General features: G+C 55.7%; 7 protein-coding genes across 7 annotated transcripts; 3 read left to right on the plus strand and 4 right to left on the minus strand.

Annotated features, from left to right (window-relative positions):
• Positions 1-58: 58 nt before the first annotated feature.
• CC84DRAFT_1164979 (uncharacterized protein) lies at positions 59-787 on the minus strand. The gene has a single exon (XM_018178614.1). The coding sequence runs from the start codon at positions 593-595 to the stop codon at positions 122-124; it is 474 nt and encodes a 157-aa protein (XP_018034899.1). The 5' UTR covers positions 596-787; the 3' UTR covers positions 59-121.
• A 484-nt stretch (positions 788-1,271) lies between these two features.
• CC84DRAFT_1246632 (uncharacterized protein) lies at positions 1,272-2,586 on the minus strand. Its single transcript, XM_018184207.1, has 3 exons — positions 2,016-2,586; positions 1,746-1,966; positions 1,272-1,694 (listed from the first exon to the last, which is right to left on the minus strand). The coding sequence occupies exons 1-3, from the start codon at positions 2,287-2,289 to the stop codon at positions 1,410-1,412; spliced, it is 780 nt and encodes a 259-aa protein (XP_018034900.1). The 5' UTR covers positions 2,290-2,586; the 3' UTR covers positions 1,272-1,409.
• A 218-nt stretch (positions 2,587-2,804) lies between these two features.
• Positions 2,805-3,326, minus strand: CC84DRAFT_1176743 (uncharacterized protein; the record flags this gene model as incomplete). The annotated part of the gene is made up of 1 exon (XM_018180240.1): positions 2,805-3,326. The coding sequence occupies one exon, from the start codon at positions 3,324-3,326 to the stop codon at positions 2,805-2,807; it is 522 nt and encodes a 173-aa protein (XP_018034901.1).
• A 1,009-nt stretch (positions 3,327-4,335) lies between these two features.
• CC84DRAFT_1217982 (uncharacterized protein) lies at positions 4,336-5,128 on the plus strand (the record flags this gene model as incomplete). The annotated part of the gene is made up of 3 exons (XM_018182950.1): positions 4,336-4,549; positions 4,609-4,778; positions 4,835-5,128. The coding sequence occupies 3 exons, from the start codon at positions 4,336-4,338 to the stop codon at positions 5,126-5,128; spliced, it is 678 nt and encodes a 225-aa protein (XP_018034902.1).
• A 690-nt stretch (positions 5,129-5,818) lies between these two features.
• Positions 5,819-7,943, plus strand: CC84DRAFT_1147207 (carbamoyl-phosphate synthase-like protein arginine-specific small chain). The gene is made up of 4 exons (XM_018176584.1): positions 5,819-5,967; positions 6,126-6,138; positions 6,191-6,459; positions 6,512-7,943. The coding sequence occupies exons 3-4, from the start codon at positions 6,277-6,279 to the stop codon at positions 7,781-7,783; spliced, it is 1,455 nt and encodes a 484-aa protein (XP_018034903.1). The 5' UTR covers positions 5,819-5,967; positions 6,126-6,138; positions 6,191-6,276; the 3' UTR covers positions 7,784-7,943.
• A 565-nt stretch (positions 7,944-8,508) lies between these two features.
• On the minus strand, positions 8,509-10,410 carry CC84DRAFT_795499 (uncharacterized protein). The gene is made up of 2 exons (XM_018187438.1): positions 10,206-10,410; positions 8,509-10,150 (listed from the first exon to the last, which is right to left on the minus strand). The coding sequence occupies exons 1-2, from the start codon at positions 10,353-10,355 to the stop codon at positions 8,555-8,557; spliced, it is 1,746 nt and encodes a 581-aa protein (XP_018034904.1). The 5' UTR covers positions 10,356-10,410; the 3' UTR covers positions 8,509-8,554.
• Positions 10,411-11,058: 648 nt separating this feature from the next.
• CC84DRAFT_1093877 (uncharacterized protein) lies at positions 11,059-15,128 on the plus strand (the record flags this gene model as incomplete). Its single annotated transcript, XM_018174541.1, has 3 exons — positions 11,059-11,486; positions 11,787-14,407; positions 14,461-15,128. 3 exons carry the CDS (start codon positions 11,059-11,061, stop codon positions 15,126-15,128), a joined length of 3,717 nt encoding a protein of 1,238 aa, XP_018034905.1.
• Between the last annotated feature and the right edge of the window lie 509 nt (positions 15,129-15,637).

The following is a 15,637-nucleotide window of genomic DNA, read 5'->3' on the forward strand; positions in this document are numbered from 1 at the left end:
GGATCATCACGCTTTGCCGCTTCAGCGGCTGCTTCGGCAACTGCTTCGGGATCTCTACCGAAGATCCAGTTGAAGTTTGATGCCCACTGGAAGCCTGGATCATCACGCTTCGCTACGTCCTCTAGATCCCTACGCTCAAACTTGGTCTCGCAGTTGGCGCACTGGAGATCGTGCGCTGGACTGGCGTTGTGGCCACCTTTCTTGAGCACGTCGACCATCCATTCTCGAGTGTGAATGTTGGCCTTGAGTGCCTACATGCCGCCTTAGATACCCATATCGATCTCATGACGGGCTGACTTACGTTGTCAACGAAGTCCTCAAGACCACTTCGCTTACCACAGCCCTCGCATGTTGCCTTCGGAGCCTTGACAAAGGTGCCCAGGATGTTGAGGGAGCGGAAGTCAATGTTCAACAGCTTGGACAGGCGGTCTGCCTCGGCATCGTCGATTGGCCAGTAGTGGACGCCTTCTGGGATATCCTTGGGGTTGGGAACCGGTACTGCCTCGTTCGGAGTAGGGACAGGAGCAGCATTGACGACGCCGAGGGCCGACAGAAGAACAACGAGCGCGTTGACGGGCTTGGAGAGCAAAGGCATCTTGGCTTTTGGACGAGCGATGACTGAAGTGGATGCAGGCTAGGAGACTGGCTCTCAAAGCTACCGGTCGCCTACCTACTTGAAGAGACCTAAATACCTGGGGTGTGCAAGAGGATTGATTGTTCCGGAGGGCCGAACTACCTAGCGTAGAGCTCAGTATACCACCTGTAGGGCACATTTGCATAGCATCGGGCAAACTTGGCAAACGCCTCCTACGACAGAGGATTTCAATTTGGGAGCTACTATCCGACACATGCATATGTATGAGACTTATTAGCAGCGGCTAATATCCCTCACAGATTCTCTATACTTTCGGGCGAACATACTACTGCTCTGATGTAAAACATGGCATATCAGACTATGTGATCTTAAGACTCTGAAAGTCATCACTTGTCATGTTCAAAGTGTTTTGTAGCGGTTGATCTCATAAATATAATGTAGGAACGATCTTTGGTCTCTCTGTGCGGCTATCAATCCGTCTGCAGGATGAGGCCCGTGTCAATCTGAGCAGCAGGGAACTGGAAGAGCCGTTTCTCGCACGTGTTTTCATATACACAAACAGGGGTCGGTACTCGTATTTTGAACCGAGTTCGAGGTGCATATCCAGAATTGGGATAGGATCTTCGGCCTGCAGGCTTAGTGTGCCGACTGTGTTGTTCTTACAAGTCTTACGCATGCAGGATTATGCGTACCAAGACTAACGATATCCGCGATTTTGATCACATTCCGATTTTAACTCCCTTAATGTGTATTGTCACGCATTGGCCGTAGATCCTATAGACTATTGTTTGGCATGCCCGGATTTGAACGTGTGTCAGGGTCCAATCCATCTATTCTGCTCAACAAACTCATCCAAAACACTGATATCTCTGCACTGTCTATTGCCTGTTCTCGTGGCCATGTGTTCCTTTGCGGTGTGATTACCGGGCGGAAACTCCAAAGTAGTATCCACCGTACACCGTATTGCCTGTCTCAGATAATTGAAACAGTGACCCAGATGATACCAATCTGCCCATGTTCTGTTCTGGCTCAATGCTCTTCTATGATCGCCGTCATTGTGCGACAGGGACTCGTCGTAGACAAGTGCTCTGAACAGAGACTGCACAGGTCAACTACAAACATACTATCGATGACAGGAAGAAGAACTTACCAGACAGTGGAGTTGGTGATATACGCTGATGGAGTAGAAGTTGACACCATGCGAATCTTGTTGTCCTGGTGGTATACCATAGTTCTCAGGCTTGTCGATCTTGATGAACTTATTGTCAGACATGACCTGGTATTCTTTGGCCCAGAGGATGTCTGACTCTTTGCCGGGCCCGATCCAGCTATGGTCGTCACTGAAGACGCCTGGATCGACTTTGAGTGGAACTTTGTGTGTCAGTAGAAGCAATCTCTGTTTTTCATTGCATCGACGTACTTGTCGGAACAAAGCCAGTAGAAGTGCTTTGTTGACCCGAAGAATAGCTGCCGAAGATGTAGGATCCGACCATGAGTGCAATAACCACAAAGATCTGGAGGGCTGGCTTAAGGAACGTTCTCAAGCTGCCTCTGGCTACATTGTGCATCTCTTCCATTGCACTATTGGCCCGGTATGCAAACCCGCCCGCTTCGTCAGGACCAACATTGGTGTTCAAAGGAGCGTATGCACCGCGCCTGAATTTTTCAAAGAAGTCATGTAGCTTTGCAGACATTCTTCATAGGTACACTAGGAGAGTGAAAGCCATCTGGGAACTTTCACGTAGCTGACCATCCCAGCGCTTTGACTTTCCACTTGACTAGTCGAAACAATGACCAATGATGCGGCACATGTGCATACCGATAGGAGGATTCCTCCGCCGGCTAATATTCACTTTAACATTTCTTAGTATCAGTGGCGTTGCTGTAAGACTCCCGTACGGGAAGGATCGCACTGTACTCCAGCGCCTGATTAAGCGAGTCTTGGGCATAACGCGGTCTCTGGCCATTCTGCATCTGACTTAACACTTGCGGCTACTTTAATTACTGAAATGAGGTTACCGAAAGGATTGAGGTACCAGTCACATAGACTAAGAGATTTATCCGATGAACAATGTCGAGAGGTCAACGTCGACCACTCTCATGGAGTTTCCTACCATGCATCGCTTCCTTTGACAAGCCAATTGCAAGACAAGTCAGATTGATTTTGAGTTCTCCGGAGGACCGTGATGTTGTAGTCACTCTAAACCTCTTAATCGCTACTACTGGAAGACTGACAGTGCACCATATACTCCTTCACAACCTTCTTCTCCAAGCTCGACAAACTAACAGGTACACACCTCAACCTCTCCACATCAACCCTCTTCAAAACAACCATGTAAGTCCCCGCCGCTAACGCCTCCCCCGCTTCCCCATACCCACCCGTATCATTAAAGATCGACATAACCACTTTCCCGTTCTCGACAAGCTGATTCCTCAAATGCTCGCACACGCACGTCAGGCTGAAAAGCGACGGAGTACTGGCCCGTGTGATCCACATCGTATACAGCACTGGCTGAGATGCACCGGGGATCAAGCTCGAGCAGTCAACTAGTGTGAAGCCGGGGGCTTCTGAAGGGCGTCCCTCGGCGCGGCGGGCGTGCTCCTGGAGGATTTGGTCGAGCGTCTGCGTGGCGATGTGTAAGGGTAGGGTGGGATGGAGCACATGGCAGGGTTGCTCGTGGGCACGTCCTGCGCCGGGGACTGTGGGATTTCCCGATTCGGATTCAGCCATGGTCGCCGATGTGGGAGTGGTGGGTTTGTTGGGGATTATGGGGCGGATGGTGTGCTACGGAGAGCTGAGTGGAGGTTACGAGCAAGGATTGGGGGGAGCGGAAGAGGAGAGCTTCTAATATATGTGGTCTTGACCTATGACTGCATGTAAATGACTTACAGCTTCGAGTACATAGGTTTTATTATTTCAGAGGGTTCTCACGCTCCACACAGCATCCGCTTGTAACTTCAGTTCGGTCTCTGGGAGGACAAAAAGGACTCGAATAGGCCCAAAGTGTATCCTGTATGCGTGATGTATAACAATGTATATCTAGTCCACAGACGAGTCCTGCTTTCTGCGGTCGTTACATTTACAACGCGCGCGAGAGACTCGATGCGAAGTTACGAGTCGGAGTTCCGGGCCGGGACCTGCTGCCAGCCATGGAAGGGAAGCTTGGCTTGGTAGCAGTGTATTGTTTCGGTGCATTGAGCTGGTACTCCCGCGGAAGTTCTATCTCACTTTCAGGACATTGCATGAGTACTGTAGGTAGTTCCCACCCTTTGAACGTGTTCACAGCATGTAGGTGATAATCCTTGTAGCGCCTACTTCTCTAGTAATATTATCTCAGGTGCAAACCTCTGATCAGTTCTATTACAGGCAAAAGGTAGGATCTGTGCTACAGGGTCCCAAGGTACCGCGTCTACATGCTGTGAGAGACTGATCGCAAATGTCAATATGGCTACGATGATGGCGTGCCTGCAAGTGACGCTGGGGCGCACCCACTAGACATTTCGTACGAGAGACTACGGGCCTCCCTGCGTCATGCGGAATATGCACACACCCTCGTGCCTACACTTCATGTGTCCCCTCTAGCGACTAGCGGCTGTGTCTCGGAACGGAAGCAAAGCACTAGCGTACTAGCGATTCTGTGAAAGTGAATCTTTACTCTCCTGGTCCGCCTGCATTACCTTGAAACTTCGAGAATACTTTTCAATGAGAAGGTGTTCCATGGCAAGGTGACGGGACCAGCATGTGGTTCGAGAAATCTCGCAACGAGCAGGACCATCGTTACGCGCCAATAGATCTAACGGCAGAGGACCAGTCCCAACACCCGCCGCGTACCGCTTCTTCCCTGCCGTGGATCTATATCATCACAACAACATGTATCGTGACTATTGTCGCGGTCGTTTCCTTCTTCGCCGGTACTTCCTTTGCGCGGCGGGAAAAGTACTGGCGACCTGATTGTAAGTACTCCCCTTGGTTTCATGCAGTCGTTGATTCATGTTAATTCGGGACGACGTAGTACCCACCGTCCAAAAGGCCTTACAGCCAGACACCTCTTTCATGGTCCAGCCGAACAATGTCGATGATCATACTTGGGACTCAATGTTCCCTTCCAGCACTTTCTTCCCGCACCCGGACATCGCACCCGAACGCGGTACCCTTTCGGTATTCCACCAGCTGCACTGTCTGGTGCGTCTCTCCCCCCAGACTCACCTGCGAAACTACAAGCTGAGTTTTGACACTAGAACGCCATCCGCCACATCTACTGGGCCACAGTCGATCCCAACCACCACAAACGAGACGGAGCTGGACCTGGGGACCCTGCGTTCGACAAATGGCATATGAACCATTGCATTGAGCTGCTTCGGCAGAGTCTGATGTGCAATGCTGATCTCACGCTGGAGGTAACGAATAAGACTCTGGGCGGGGTAACGGGCTTCGGGACGAAACATGTTTGTGTGGACTGGGAGGGGTTGTTGAAGTGGGTGGATGAGACGGAGGAGAATGCAATTGATCATGCAGTCTCTACACACCCCTAGGGCGCGTGGCGTGGCTGGCTATGGTACTAGTAAGGGAATAACGGCAGGGCGGAAGGATTACGCTCCCTAGGTATGGTAGACCAATGAACAGTGTAAATCACCTAAGCGGCAACGGTGGTGGTCGGGTGCTGCGCTGTGGTCAACATCTGCAGCATCTGGCATACCAGCATTTAGCTACCTTCAGACGCATCGCATTTGTGTACGTGTAGAGATATCACCAATGTTACCACGTATCATCAACAATTATGTGTTGGCGACCACTGGTCCCGTGACACAAGGTGTATGTCACTCGTTGCGATTGTGAGTGGGTATGCCGTGCTCACAATGACGCTCGCGGTATGCACTCGCAAACGCGTCAACGCGTCAGCCTCTACGGGATGCAATACATTGACGACCAGACTGTAGGTGCTAGAGCATGGAACCTCAGAGAGCGAGCTGCTGGACGTGACGAGTGGCATCTGCACGCCGAACAATGTGCGCTAGGATTCCCCACAACGAAAAGACCAACAAAGCGCCTCGACTAAAGTTTGCACCGATGCGGCGAGGTCGACGACATCGGAGGGCGCGTGGCATCTTGCAGCACCGGCCCGCGCAATCTGGCCAATGAGCGGGGAGGCAAGTCAAAACTCGTCATAAGAGCTAGGACCACTCCGCGGCGTAGCGCGCTGGTTTTATCTTCACTACACCGCCAGCGGGGTCTGCACACTCACATTCTCTTCCTCCATCGCAAGCTCCAGCTCAGACTTCCTCCACAGGGTTCTTCGTACCCGCCTTGCCCTGATATAACCAACCGAATCTCCGCCGCGCTTATGCGTGCTGTTTCAATCTTCACTTCCCAGGTACGTTCGCAATGACTCTTGGTCGCCGCTCCTTATCGCGGATCATCGCACACCGTCAATTCTGCGCGTGCGCCGACGGCCGCCGCCCGTGACCAACCACCTCATCATGCATCTTTTCCTTTCCTATTTGAAGACCTTGGCTAATTGAATTACTACAGGACTACATCTCTGGTATGCTGTCCCGTCAGAAGGCCTTGTGGGCACTGCCTAACGACTTTGATAGACCACCTGTGGAAAGCTTCCATTAACTAAGAGCCGTTCCCACGAACCCGCTACTACTTCCACCACCTACTACAACCTCTTCTCAAGATGATGTCGCAATTCTTCAAGCCCACCGCGGTCAGGTCCGCTGGTGTCCTGGGACAAGTGACAAAGAATCGAGCACAAGCCCGATTGATGGCCACTGTGCAGAGCAACACGCCCCGACAGATGGCCACCCCTCAGCGAATCGCCACGCCCATTTCTACTGAGAGGGCTACCTTCACCATCAAGGTGTGTATCCTTGACTTCGGACACCATACACGCCCCACTGACCGTCATTTAGAATGGACCAATCTTTTCCGGAAAGTCGTTCGGTGCCAAGGTCAACATGTCTGGTGAGGCTGTCTTCACCACCTCGCTCGTCGGATACCCCGAGTCGATGACCGACCCCTCCTACCGTGGCCAGATCCTCGTCTTCACTCAGCCCTTGATTGGCAACTACGGTGTGCCCTCTTTGGCCCGCGATGAGCACGGTTTGCTCCGCCACTTCGAGTCTCCCCACATCCAGGCGTCCGGAATCGTCGTTCAGGACTATGCTATCAAGCACAGCCATTGGACTGCTGTTGAGAGTCTGGCTCAATGGTGCGCTCGCGAGGGGATCCCGGCCATCTCCGGCGTAGACACCCGTGAGGTCGTCACATACCTTCGTGAGCAGGGTTCTTCGTTGGCCCGCATCACCATTGGAGAAGAGTACGATGCCGATGAGGATGAGGCCTTCGTTGACCCTGAGGCCATCAACCTTGTCCGCCGTGTTAGCACCAAGGCTCCGTTCCACGTGAGCTCCTCGCTCGGCGACATGCACGTCGCGTTGATCGACTGCGGTGTGAAGGAGAACATCCTACGCAGCCTCGTCTCTCGCGGAGCCAGCGTTACTGCGTTCCCCTTCGATTACCCGATCCACAAGGTCGCCCACCACTTCGACGGTGTCTTCATCTCCAACGGACCCGGCGACCCAACCCACTGCACTTCCACTGTGTACAACCTACGCAAGCTCTTCGAGAGCTCCCAGCTGCCCATCATGGGCATCTGCATGGGTCACCAGCTCCTCGCCCTCGCGGCCGGCGCCAAGACCATCAAGCTCAAGTACGGCAACCGCGCGCACAACATCCCCGCCCTGGACCTGACCACCGGAAGGTGCCACATTACCTCCCAGAACCACGGCTATGCCATCGACCCCACGACGCTTCCCGCCGGCTGGAGGGAGTACTTCACCAACCTGAACGACCAGTCTAACGAGGGCCTCATCCACAACACTCGCCCCATCTTCAGCGCGCAGTTCCATCCCGAGGCTAAGGGCGGCCCGCTCGACTCGGGCTACCTCTTCGACAAGTACATCGAGAGCGTCAAGAAGTACAAGGAGCAGCAGGCCATGTTCACAAGCAAGGACAACAAGCCTAGCCCGCTGCTGGTGGACTTGCTCAGCAAGGAGCGTGTCGGCGTACACCCGGCGCACCCGGATGACTCTGAGGGCGGCCACACGGTTGGAAAGCTGCAGGAGGTTGTCATGGACACCAAAGGCACGCCGGCGCCGCAGCCCATCGCAGCTGCTGCGTAAACTGGCTGGCTGTTGTCTTGTGTGATTCGTTAGCGATTGGTTTTGGTCATTTGGGGAGTTTGTCTGTGCTCAAGGGTCTTGGTTTGCTTTCCTCAGTCTTGTTTGCCATGTATATACTAGTTGTGCGTCCGGAAATCCAACAACAATGATATCGAAAAACCAAGCTGGAGCTTTCTCAATTTGGTGATTATTCAACTCCCTGCTGTGTCTTCTACACGTTCGAATCCCGTAGACTCGACTGTTCCAGGTCCAACGAGTGCAAATTGCACCCATGCGAATTCAGACACCCATCCCTCCGCATTCAACTACCGCTATGCCAGCCCTCTGAAAACGCACTCCCCGGACTGCAACCATACCCGATGCCCAGCCAGTGCAGTCTACAGAAAGCCATCTTCATCTTCCGCTACTACAACGCCTATGACGTCGACGCTGGATGCAAAGTCAAGCCGCTGCGGATGTGCCCTCCGGCAAGGTCAATTCATGCTTGGCCCAACTGGTGCAACTCTTTGACCTCTCCCAAGCTAGTGCTGATCCAGCCTGCCCAAGCACCGATTCAGCACCCGCGGCACGCATAATGTCGACCCCAGTGAGACCAAACCGGTCGAAGCATCGTCGTGACGTTTCCGGCCCAATAGTGAAGCGTAAAGGGACTTTTCGTGGTCGACGGGCGAGCATGTAAGAGGATGATGGGTCAGTGGTAGATTGAACGAACAGAGTATTCAAGGCAAGGGTATCATAAGCACAACCTGTACGCCGTCCACCGCACCTCGCCTACGCCTTCCCAAACCCGGGCTCCTCCTCCAACCCCTCATCGTCCTCCTCCCTCTCCCTCTCCTTCTCCGCTTTCTCCCCCTTGTCCCCCTCCGCGGCCTTGGACCTGGCCGCCCGCTTCTCCAAATCCCGCTTCCTCGCCCCCGCCTTCAGCTTCTCCCACTGATCCCGATACCGCCCCAACACCTCTGCATTCTTCCGATTCTCGCGCTCCAGCCTCTCGTTCTCCCTGGCCTTTTCGTCAAGCGCGGCATTCCGCTCTGCGACCAGGGCCTCGAGCTCCGCGAGGCGCTTCGCAAGCTGCGGGTCAGACTGAGCGGTCGGCGAGGGAAGCGCGGGCGGCACAGCGTTGGCGCCGATGGCGAGAGCTTGCGCGAGCGCCGAAGGGTCCGAGGGCATTTTGCGCGCGCGGAAGGATTGCGCCAGTGCGTTATAAGAGGATTGTGACGTCGTTTCCCACATGGAGAGGCGCTTGGCTTGCTTGTCGACGGTGGCCTTGAGCGTCTCGTTCTCGAGGCTGATCTCCTCGAAGGTCTTCAGGCCCGAGCCGCGGCCGGCTGGTATACTGCGCAGAGCCGTCACGGCGGGACCTACACCTTGTGTAGTTTGACCTCGCGAGCGAGGCCGGCGAGATGCAGTTGGGGATGGCGGACCGACCGTCTCGCGGGCGTCGACAAATTCCTCGTGCGAGGAGCCGCGGAGGCCGCTGGACTCGTTGTCGGCTTCGTCGATAGGTGCGAGGTGCGGGTTTTGCGCGGCGTGGTGCGGGTGGTGGGGAGCGTTCGGGTTCTGGAGGATGCTGGCGTAGGAGACGGTGCCGCCGGAGGTGGGGACGAGGTAGAAGGATTCGTTTGGGCCGAGGGGTGCGCTGCCGTCTTCGCGGAGAGCGCGGAGAGCGGGCTTGCTTATCAGGGCGGCGAGGTCGGGCTCGGAGGATTTTACGGTGCGGACGGCTTCGGGCGAGTGGTTTCTGCTCTTTGAGAGAGATTTGGGAGGCTTTGCTTCTTTGGCTGGAGGTTCTGGTTCGGGGGCGGCGGGCGAGAGAGTAAGTGGGAGAGCGGTGAAAGCCAGCGGTGGGGTGATGGCTGACATGACGCTGCCAAAGGCGGAATAGAAACGCCTGAAGCCTTCCTCGGTCGCGGACGAAGTGGTTTGGCCTGCCGTTGGAGCTTCCTCCTGGTGCTTGTCGGACGACATGGGGTCGTTCCTCTTGCTGGCTTCTGCCTTCCGCGAGAGCATGTCCCGCACTGGCGTGGACGCAGGCTCATTTCGGCCTGCCAATGCATTCGTAACGGAGACAGACGCACTGCTCGGCGTGGCTCGGCGGGGGCCTATGCCGCGTGCTTCGGCGAGGTTGCTTGCGATGGACGACTGGGGCAGGCGGCGACGGGAGAGCGCGCGGGTCGGGGACGTGGCCGAGGTGGGCGGCGAGGCGGGCCGAGCTGCGGCAGTCTTCGAGGGCGGTGAGGTCGTGGCAGCGTCTGAAGGCTCGTTGGCGGTGTCGAGCTTCTTCCGCTCCGCCTTGCGCGGGGGTTCTTTGATGCGCCTGGCGTGTGCGCGGTGGTTGTTCTCGAGGAGGGCGATGAGGCGCAGAGACTGTTTGAGCAGGTCAGTCTGGGCCAGGCAGTGTGCGGTGTAGAATCGCACGCACCTCAGCGTTGGTGGTGGAGCTCAAGCCGTCGTGAAAGGCAGCAGCAGCGAGCTCGTGTTCCTGCCCCGCCCTGGCGAGATCGCCGGCATACGTCGCGGCGGAGGCGTTGCGGACGTGCTCCTGTGCTCTGATGAGGGGCGCGGACTCCATGCTCGGCGAGGCTGGTTTTGCTCATGTCGCAGGCGTTGCGCGGTGGAGTGTCGGGCGTTGGGGTGGGTGGCAGCTGGCCTGGCTGGACGCAGTGGTTCGCGAGGTCCGAGCAACCCATGCCCATGCCCCATGGCGAAGATCACGCTGCTGCGACGGCACTTGCAGCTGTGGCACGGCACAGCCGCATCCTCGAACACTGGCGCTGAGGTGCCTGAACGAGCCCGAGGCGACCGACTGTCGTTCGCCCCGGTGGCTGCACGTTGGACACGGAATACACCTTTTCACCCACGCTTCTCGACATTCCGGTGCAGTTTGATCCACCGTCGTCATCGATCGCGGTATTGGCTTCCCCGCAACAGCACCGCCCACCGCCGCCTTCCCCCAGATCCAGGGACCGCCCACCACGTGTGCACTCTACTTGCTACCGCTGGACAGATTGCGACCGGCCTGTATCCACCCATCGACACGACCACAGCTTTGTCTTGCGCAAACGCCCGCAAACACCGGACACCACCGTACCAGCGCGCTCGCGTCCGCCGCGGACCACAATCCACGAAGCTGCGACCTGTCTCGTCTGCACACCGCCATGCTTACATGGTAGCCGCCACGCCGCACACTATTCGAACGCAGCCTATGCGCTCTGGGCCAACAGCAATACCACGCAATGGCAGTCGTCGAACGAGCGCGCAGCACGACGTCATCAATGGGCGGAACCAGCAGAGACAATTCGCTCGCTGCGCCGGCACACCGGGCGCTCTCCAAGGGCAACGTCAGCTCCTCTGCGACATCCGTCACAAGCAGCGACGGCCAGGGCGATGCGGGCAGCGACCTGCACGTGTCTGGCGACGGCGCATTGGACAGGAGGAAGAGTCGCGGCTCCGAAGACGCCAGTAGCGAGACGTCTTCGCACCGCCGCAAGCTATCGAGGATGTTCAAAGGCCGCAAAGGACGGCGCAAGTCCATGCAGGAAGACATCTCGCCGGGAGAACTGGACCAAGACGTGCCGCCCTTACCGGACGTGCCCATCGTCAGGGCGCCTGGTGAAGGCCTGCGCTCCCACAGCGACGACTCATTGGGGCTCCACAAGAGTGTCGCGAGCAGCCTGCTAACAGAGGACTCGGACGCAGAATCGTAAGTGTTTCCATCCCGATTGAGAATGTCATGTTTGCCCTGTTCGACGTCGCGGAACTTGTGGCAGGTGCGTCTCGGACGAAGCCAAGCAGGCAGTTCGGCAAGAGCTTTGACACATTTCACCAACAACCTTCTGGCCTTGTTCCGCTTCCCCACATCGTCACCGCAAGCATTCCCTACCCAGACAATCGTTTATATTCCCTACCATTCATATTTCGGATTGACCGCACATCCGCACTCGCTACTCTTTGTTCCGCGACCTACGCACTCAGCTTGCGCGTCATCGCTAACACATGCTAGCTCCCCGGTACGCCCTGGCATATCACCACACCAGTCGCACGCCGGCTACCTCACCCTCTCTTCGCCCTTGATCAACTCTGAGACGCTCGATTCTGTGGCGCAGTCCGAAGCGACTCTAATCGACGCTCCCCTCTCCTCGGAAGAGCCGCCAACTCCACGACAGGCGCAGACCATCGACATCGGATCAGCCAAGCGGGGCACTTCGCCCGTCAGCAAGCTCAAGGACGCATTTGTGCCTGCGCGACGGTCAACTTCTCCAAAGCCGCCGACCGATACAACTGAAGGCGCTCGGCCGAGCACCAGTGGAGGCCTCGGGGCGCTGTTTGGAGGAAAGAAGCGGGACGCCAGACTCGTCGATGATAGCGATCTCCAGGCATCACCACCACAAATCCACTACAGCAGGGACACGCAGTCTACCTCGTCGTTACCAAAATCCGCCCCCCAACGCATCTTCACACAGATCCCTGCGACCCCACCAAATCTGGTAGACGCCCCCACCACCCTGGTTACACCTCCGACGCCGACAGATGCCCGACCTGCTTCCCCTGCATCGGCCTCCAGCATAAAGAACGGGGGTAAGCACGGCTCTGCGCAGTCAAGCCCGAATGTGGTTGTCTCACCCTCGGGTAATATGATATCGCACAGACGAGCGCGCTCAGCCACAAACCCCCCTAGTAAACTGTCCAATTCCATCACAGCGCCTCTGACGCCTACAATAGAGGAAGCGAAGACCCCTGGCGGTGGTTTTTCTGTTCCACCACAGTCTCCCAGCGGATTCTTTTCTTCTGTATTCTCAGCTGCACAAAACGCAGCCAACACCCTGAGCACCACAATTGCCAACAGTGCTGCTCAGAATAAGAACAAGTCTGCAACCCAGCAAAAATCGGACGAAACCAAACTTGAAGAGACGGGCGGAGAAGAGGTTATTGGCCCCGAAAACGCGCAGCCAACGGTGAACACTGGAAGTGAAAAGCGCAAGCTCGCAGTAGAGACACTTGGATCTGGGAACTTGAGTCTAGCCCACCTTGGGATCTCGGATAGCTCGGATCCAAGTCCCATGTCTTCCGCGACGCATCTACCACTCAAGTCTGACGAGGTTTCAGCGAGGGCATCAGATATGGCAGCGGCGCAAGCGGTGTCGGCTGCATATGCTGGGGAACCATCGACGACCGTCAATGGCGACCGTCCCCGCTCACTCACAACCAACTCTGCACCGACCACCACATCTGCCGGCGCAATGTCTCCACCGCGACAAGCAGATGTTTCCGATTCTCCAGCAGGCGCATCTATACAGCGACAAGGTAGTATTCGGAGCCGCATAAGCGGTGGGCGAAAAAGGCGGCACAGAGGCAGCTCTGCCACCACTGGTAATACGATAGCCGCTGCGATTGGCGCCAGCACACACACCTTGGCACCGCAAGCATCACTGAGCGGACAGCGCCTCAATGGAACCGGATTCGCTGTTGCGTCATCAAAACGGAATAAAGACTTCCACGCGCTTTTTAAGAGTGTGCCTGAGGACGATTATTTGATCGAGGACTACAGTGCCGCCCTTCAGAAAGAGATTCTATTACAAGGGCGATTATACGTCTCCGAGGGCCATTTGTGCTTCTCGAGCAACATTCTTGGCTGGGTCACCAACCTTGTCATCAGCTTTGATGAAGTCGTCTCGGTGGAGAAGAAGACGACTGCAATGATGTTTCCGAATGCTATCGTCATTCAGACCCTCCACGCGCGCAACGTCTTTGCGTCTTTCCTTACCAGAGATGCTACGTACGATCTGATAATAGGAATCTGGAAAATCTCACACCCCAACTTGAAGTCGTCCTTAAACGGCGTCGCTCTCGATGGATCAGCGGGAACCGGCGACAAGACGGAGAAGGCCGAGTCCATTGCTAGTGACGAAGGATCTGACGACGGTTCCGAAGACGAGGTGTACGATGAGGATGAAGAGGAAGACGGCATTGGCAGCTTCACCGAAGCAGGCGAAGGCAGCGTTGCCGGTAGCGAGACAGCATCTGTACAGGGAGAGACTCGCAAAGCCAGCGCCGCCGTGGCGCAAGCTGTCAGCGGAGGATCTGCGAAGCTGATCGACAGTGCTGAAGTTGTAGCAAATGCTGCCCCGGCTGCGCAAGACTTCCCGGGTGCTGCAAACCACGCGCCGACTGATTGCGGCGATAACGACCAGCACTATGACAAGCTCCTCATCGATACAACTATTCCAGCACCTCTCGGCAAAGTCTACAGCCTTATGTTTGGTCCCGCTTCCGGAGCATTTATGAAAAAATGGTTGATTGAAGATCAAAAATCGACAGATTTGCAACTTGAAGACGACGGAAAGGGGTTGGACGACACCCACAAATCCATGTCTTTTTCATATACCAAGCCCCTCGGCGGTGGTATTGGGCCGAGCAAGACAAGATGCAACATTAATTCGACTGTGGAGCAGTTCAACCTGGATAAGGCCGTAACTGTGCTCTGCAGCACGCAGACACCGGACGTACCAAGCGGCAATGTCTTCTTAGTGAAAACGAGGTACTGCCTTATGTGGGGGCCCAACAACAGCACACGGATCATTATGACATTTGCTGTTGAATGGAGTGGGAAGAGTTGGCTCAAGGGTGAGATCCATTGATCCGGCGGCTCAAGTACCGACAGACTGACTTGTGTCCAGGTCCGATTGAAAAGGGTGCGAACGATGGTCAGATGACCTACGCGACCGCCCTCAGCGCCGCACTACGTACAGCAGTTGTTAGAAACGCAGCTCCGAGAGCGCCTGGGAAAGGCGGAAAAGGCAAGAAACGCTCGAAAACCCAGATCGTTGACGAAGCCGCTGCACCTACACCGGCAGCCACATCAGCGGCTGCGCAGCCAAAGGAACCCAGCTGGGGCCCATTGGATCCTCTACGTAGCCTTCTTCCCGGGCCTCTCGTCAGTATCATCGATACTCTCTTCACAACACAAAACATCATCCTTATCCTCGGCGCTCTTCTCATTTACGCATGGTTTTTCCGCTCATCTACTACACAAATCGGACCGCACGCTCACCTCTCGACGGCGCAACGGCAGGTGGCTTACGAGCAAATATGGCGCTCGGAAGAAGCGGAGCTTTGGAAGTGGCTCGAGGAGCGCGTTGCACTTGATCACGTCCATGGCACGGTGGCTTCGGGAGGCGTGTTGCAGGGTCAAGAGACTCAGAGTCGTCTAGTTGCCAAAGGGATGAAGGAGCGCCAGATCGACGAGGCAATCAGGACCACAGAAGAAAGACTGAGCGCGCTGAAGGGTGCAGTCAAGCGAGAGAGGGAGACAGGCACCAGGAGCCCGCGCGAAGAACAAACCTAGGAGTGTTGGTTCTGTTGGCGGGTTTGGCGAGATCTCGTCTGGGGGAAACCGGGAAAGCCGGCAAAGCTACAAGATGCTGAAAGGGAGAAGGACGCATGAAGTTTGATCTTAGTGATTGGTTGGCAATACCCGAGCGTTTGTACGGCTCTACAGCACTTGTTTGACTCTTTCTTTGATCGTACTACTGGGGCCGCAATTTGTCTGGCGAAGGCATTGTATGGGTACGCATGACTTGCATTGGTTGGAGTTTGTTTCTTTGCGTTTTGATACGATGGCGAAAGGCATCAAGGCCGCAAGGCATGCACATCACTGTTTCTAGCGTTTAGGCAATACATAGAGCCCAGGCTCAGTGCACTTCACGGTTCCCCTTTGTCCAGAAAACATGAAATGCGCAACGCGTTCACGCCCTTTTTGATATCCACACCCATTCACACAAGCCCTTCAACTCCCCTTATCCACACCCCCTGCCTACCCCTTCCCAGCCTCGAACTTAATGATTGCTTCCACGG

Source organism: Paraphaeosphaeria sporulosa (genome assembly GCF_001642045.1).
Source record: "Paraphaeosphaeria sporulosa strain AP3s5-JAC2a unplaced genomic scaffold CC84scaffold_6, whole genome shotgun sequence".
Classification (NCBI taxonomy): domain Eukaryota; kingdom Fungi; phylum Ascomycota; class Dothideomycetes; order Pleosporales; family Didymosphaeriaceae; genus Paraphaeosphaeria; species Paraphaeosphaeria sporulosa.

What these genes read in the sequence shown, in the direction of transcription:
- CC84DRAFT_1164979 (XM_018178614.1), bottom strand. Translation starts at nt 595, where the DNA reads ATGCCTTTGCTCTCCAAGCCCGTCAACGCGCTCGTTGTTCTTCTGTCG.
- CC84DRAFT_1246632 (XM_018184207.1), bottom strand. Translation starts at nt 2,289, where the DNA reads ATGTCTGCAAAGCTACATGACTTCTTTGAAAAATTCAGGCGCGGTGCA. An exon ending in TACTGGCTTTGTTCCGACAA is followed by an intron (nt 1,967 to 2,015) that starts GTACGTCGATGC and finishes TGACACACAAAG; the next exon opens with TTCCACTCAAAGTCGATCCA. An exon ending in ATCACCAACTCCACTGTCTG is followed by an intron (nt 1,695 to 1,745) that starts GTAAGTTCTTCT and finishes TGACCTGTGCAG; the next exon opens with TCTCTGTTCAGAGCACTTGT.
- CC84DRAFT_1147207 (XM_018176584.1), top strand. Translation starts at nt 6,277, where the DNA reads ATGATGTCGCAATTCTTCAAGCCCACCGCGGTCAGGTCCGCTGGTGTC. An exon ending in GGGCTACCTTCACCATCAAG is followed by an intron (nt 6,460 to 6,511) that starts GTGTGTATCCTT and finishes ACCGTCATTTAG; the next exon opens with AATGGACCAATCTTTTCCGG.
- CC84DRAFT_795499 (XM_018187438.1), bottom strand. Translation starts at nt 10,355, where the DNA reads ATGGAGTCCGCGCCCCTCATCAGAGCACAGGAGCACGTCCGCAACGCC. An exon ending in GCTCCACCACCAACGCTGAG is followed by an intron (nt 10,151 to 10,205) that starts GTGCGTGCGATT and finishes CTGCTCAAACAG; the next exon opens with TCTCTGCGCCTCATCGCCCT.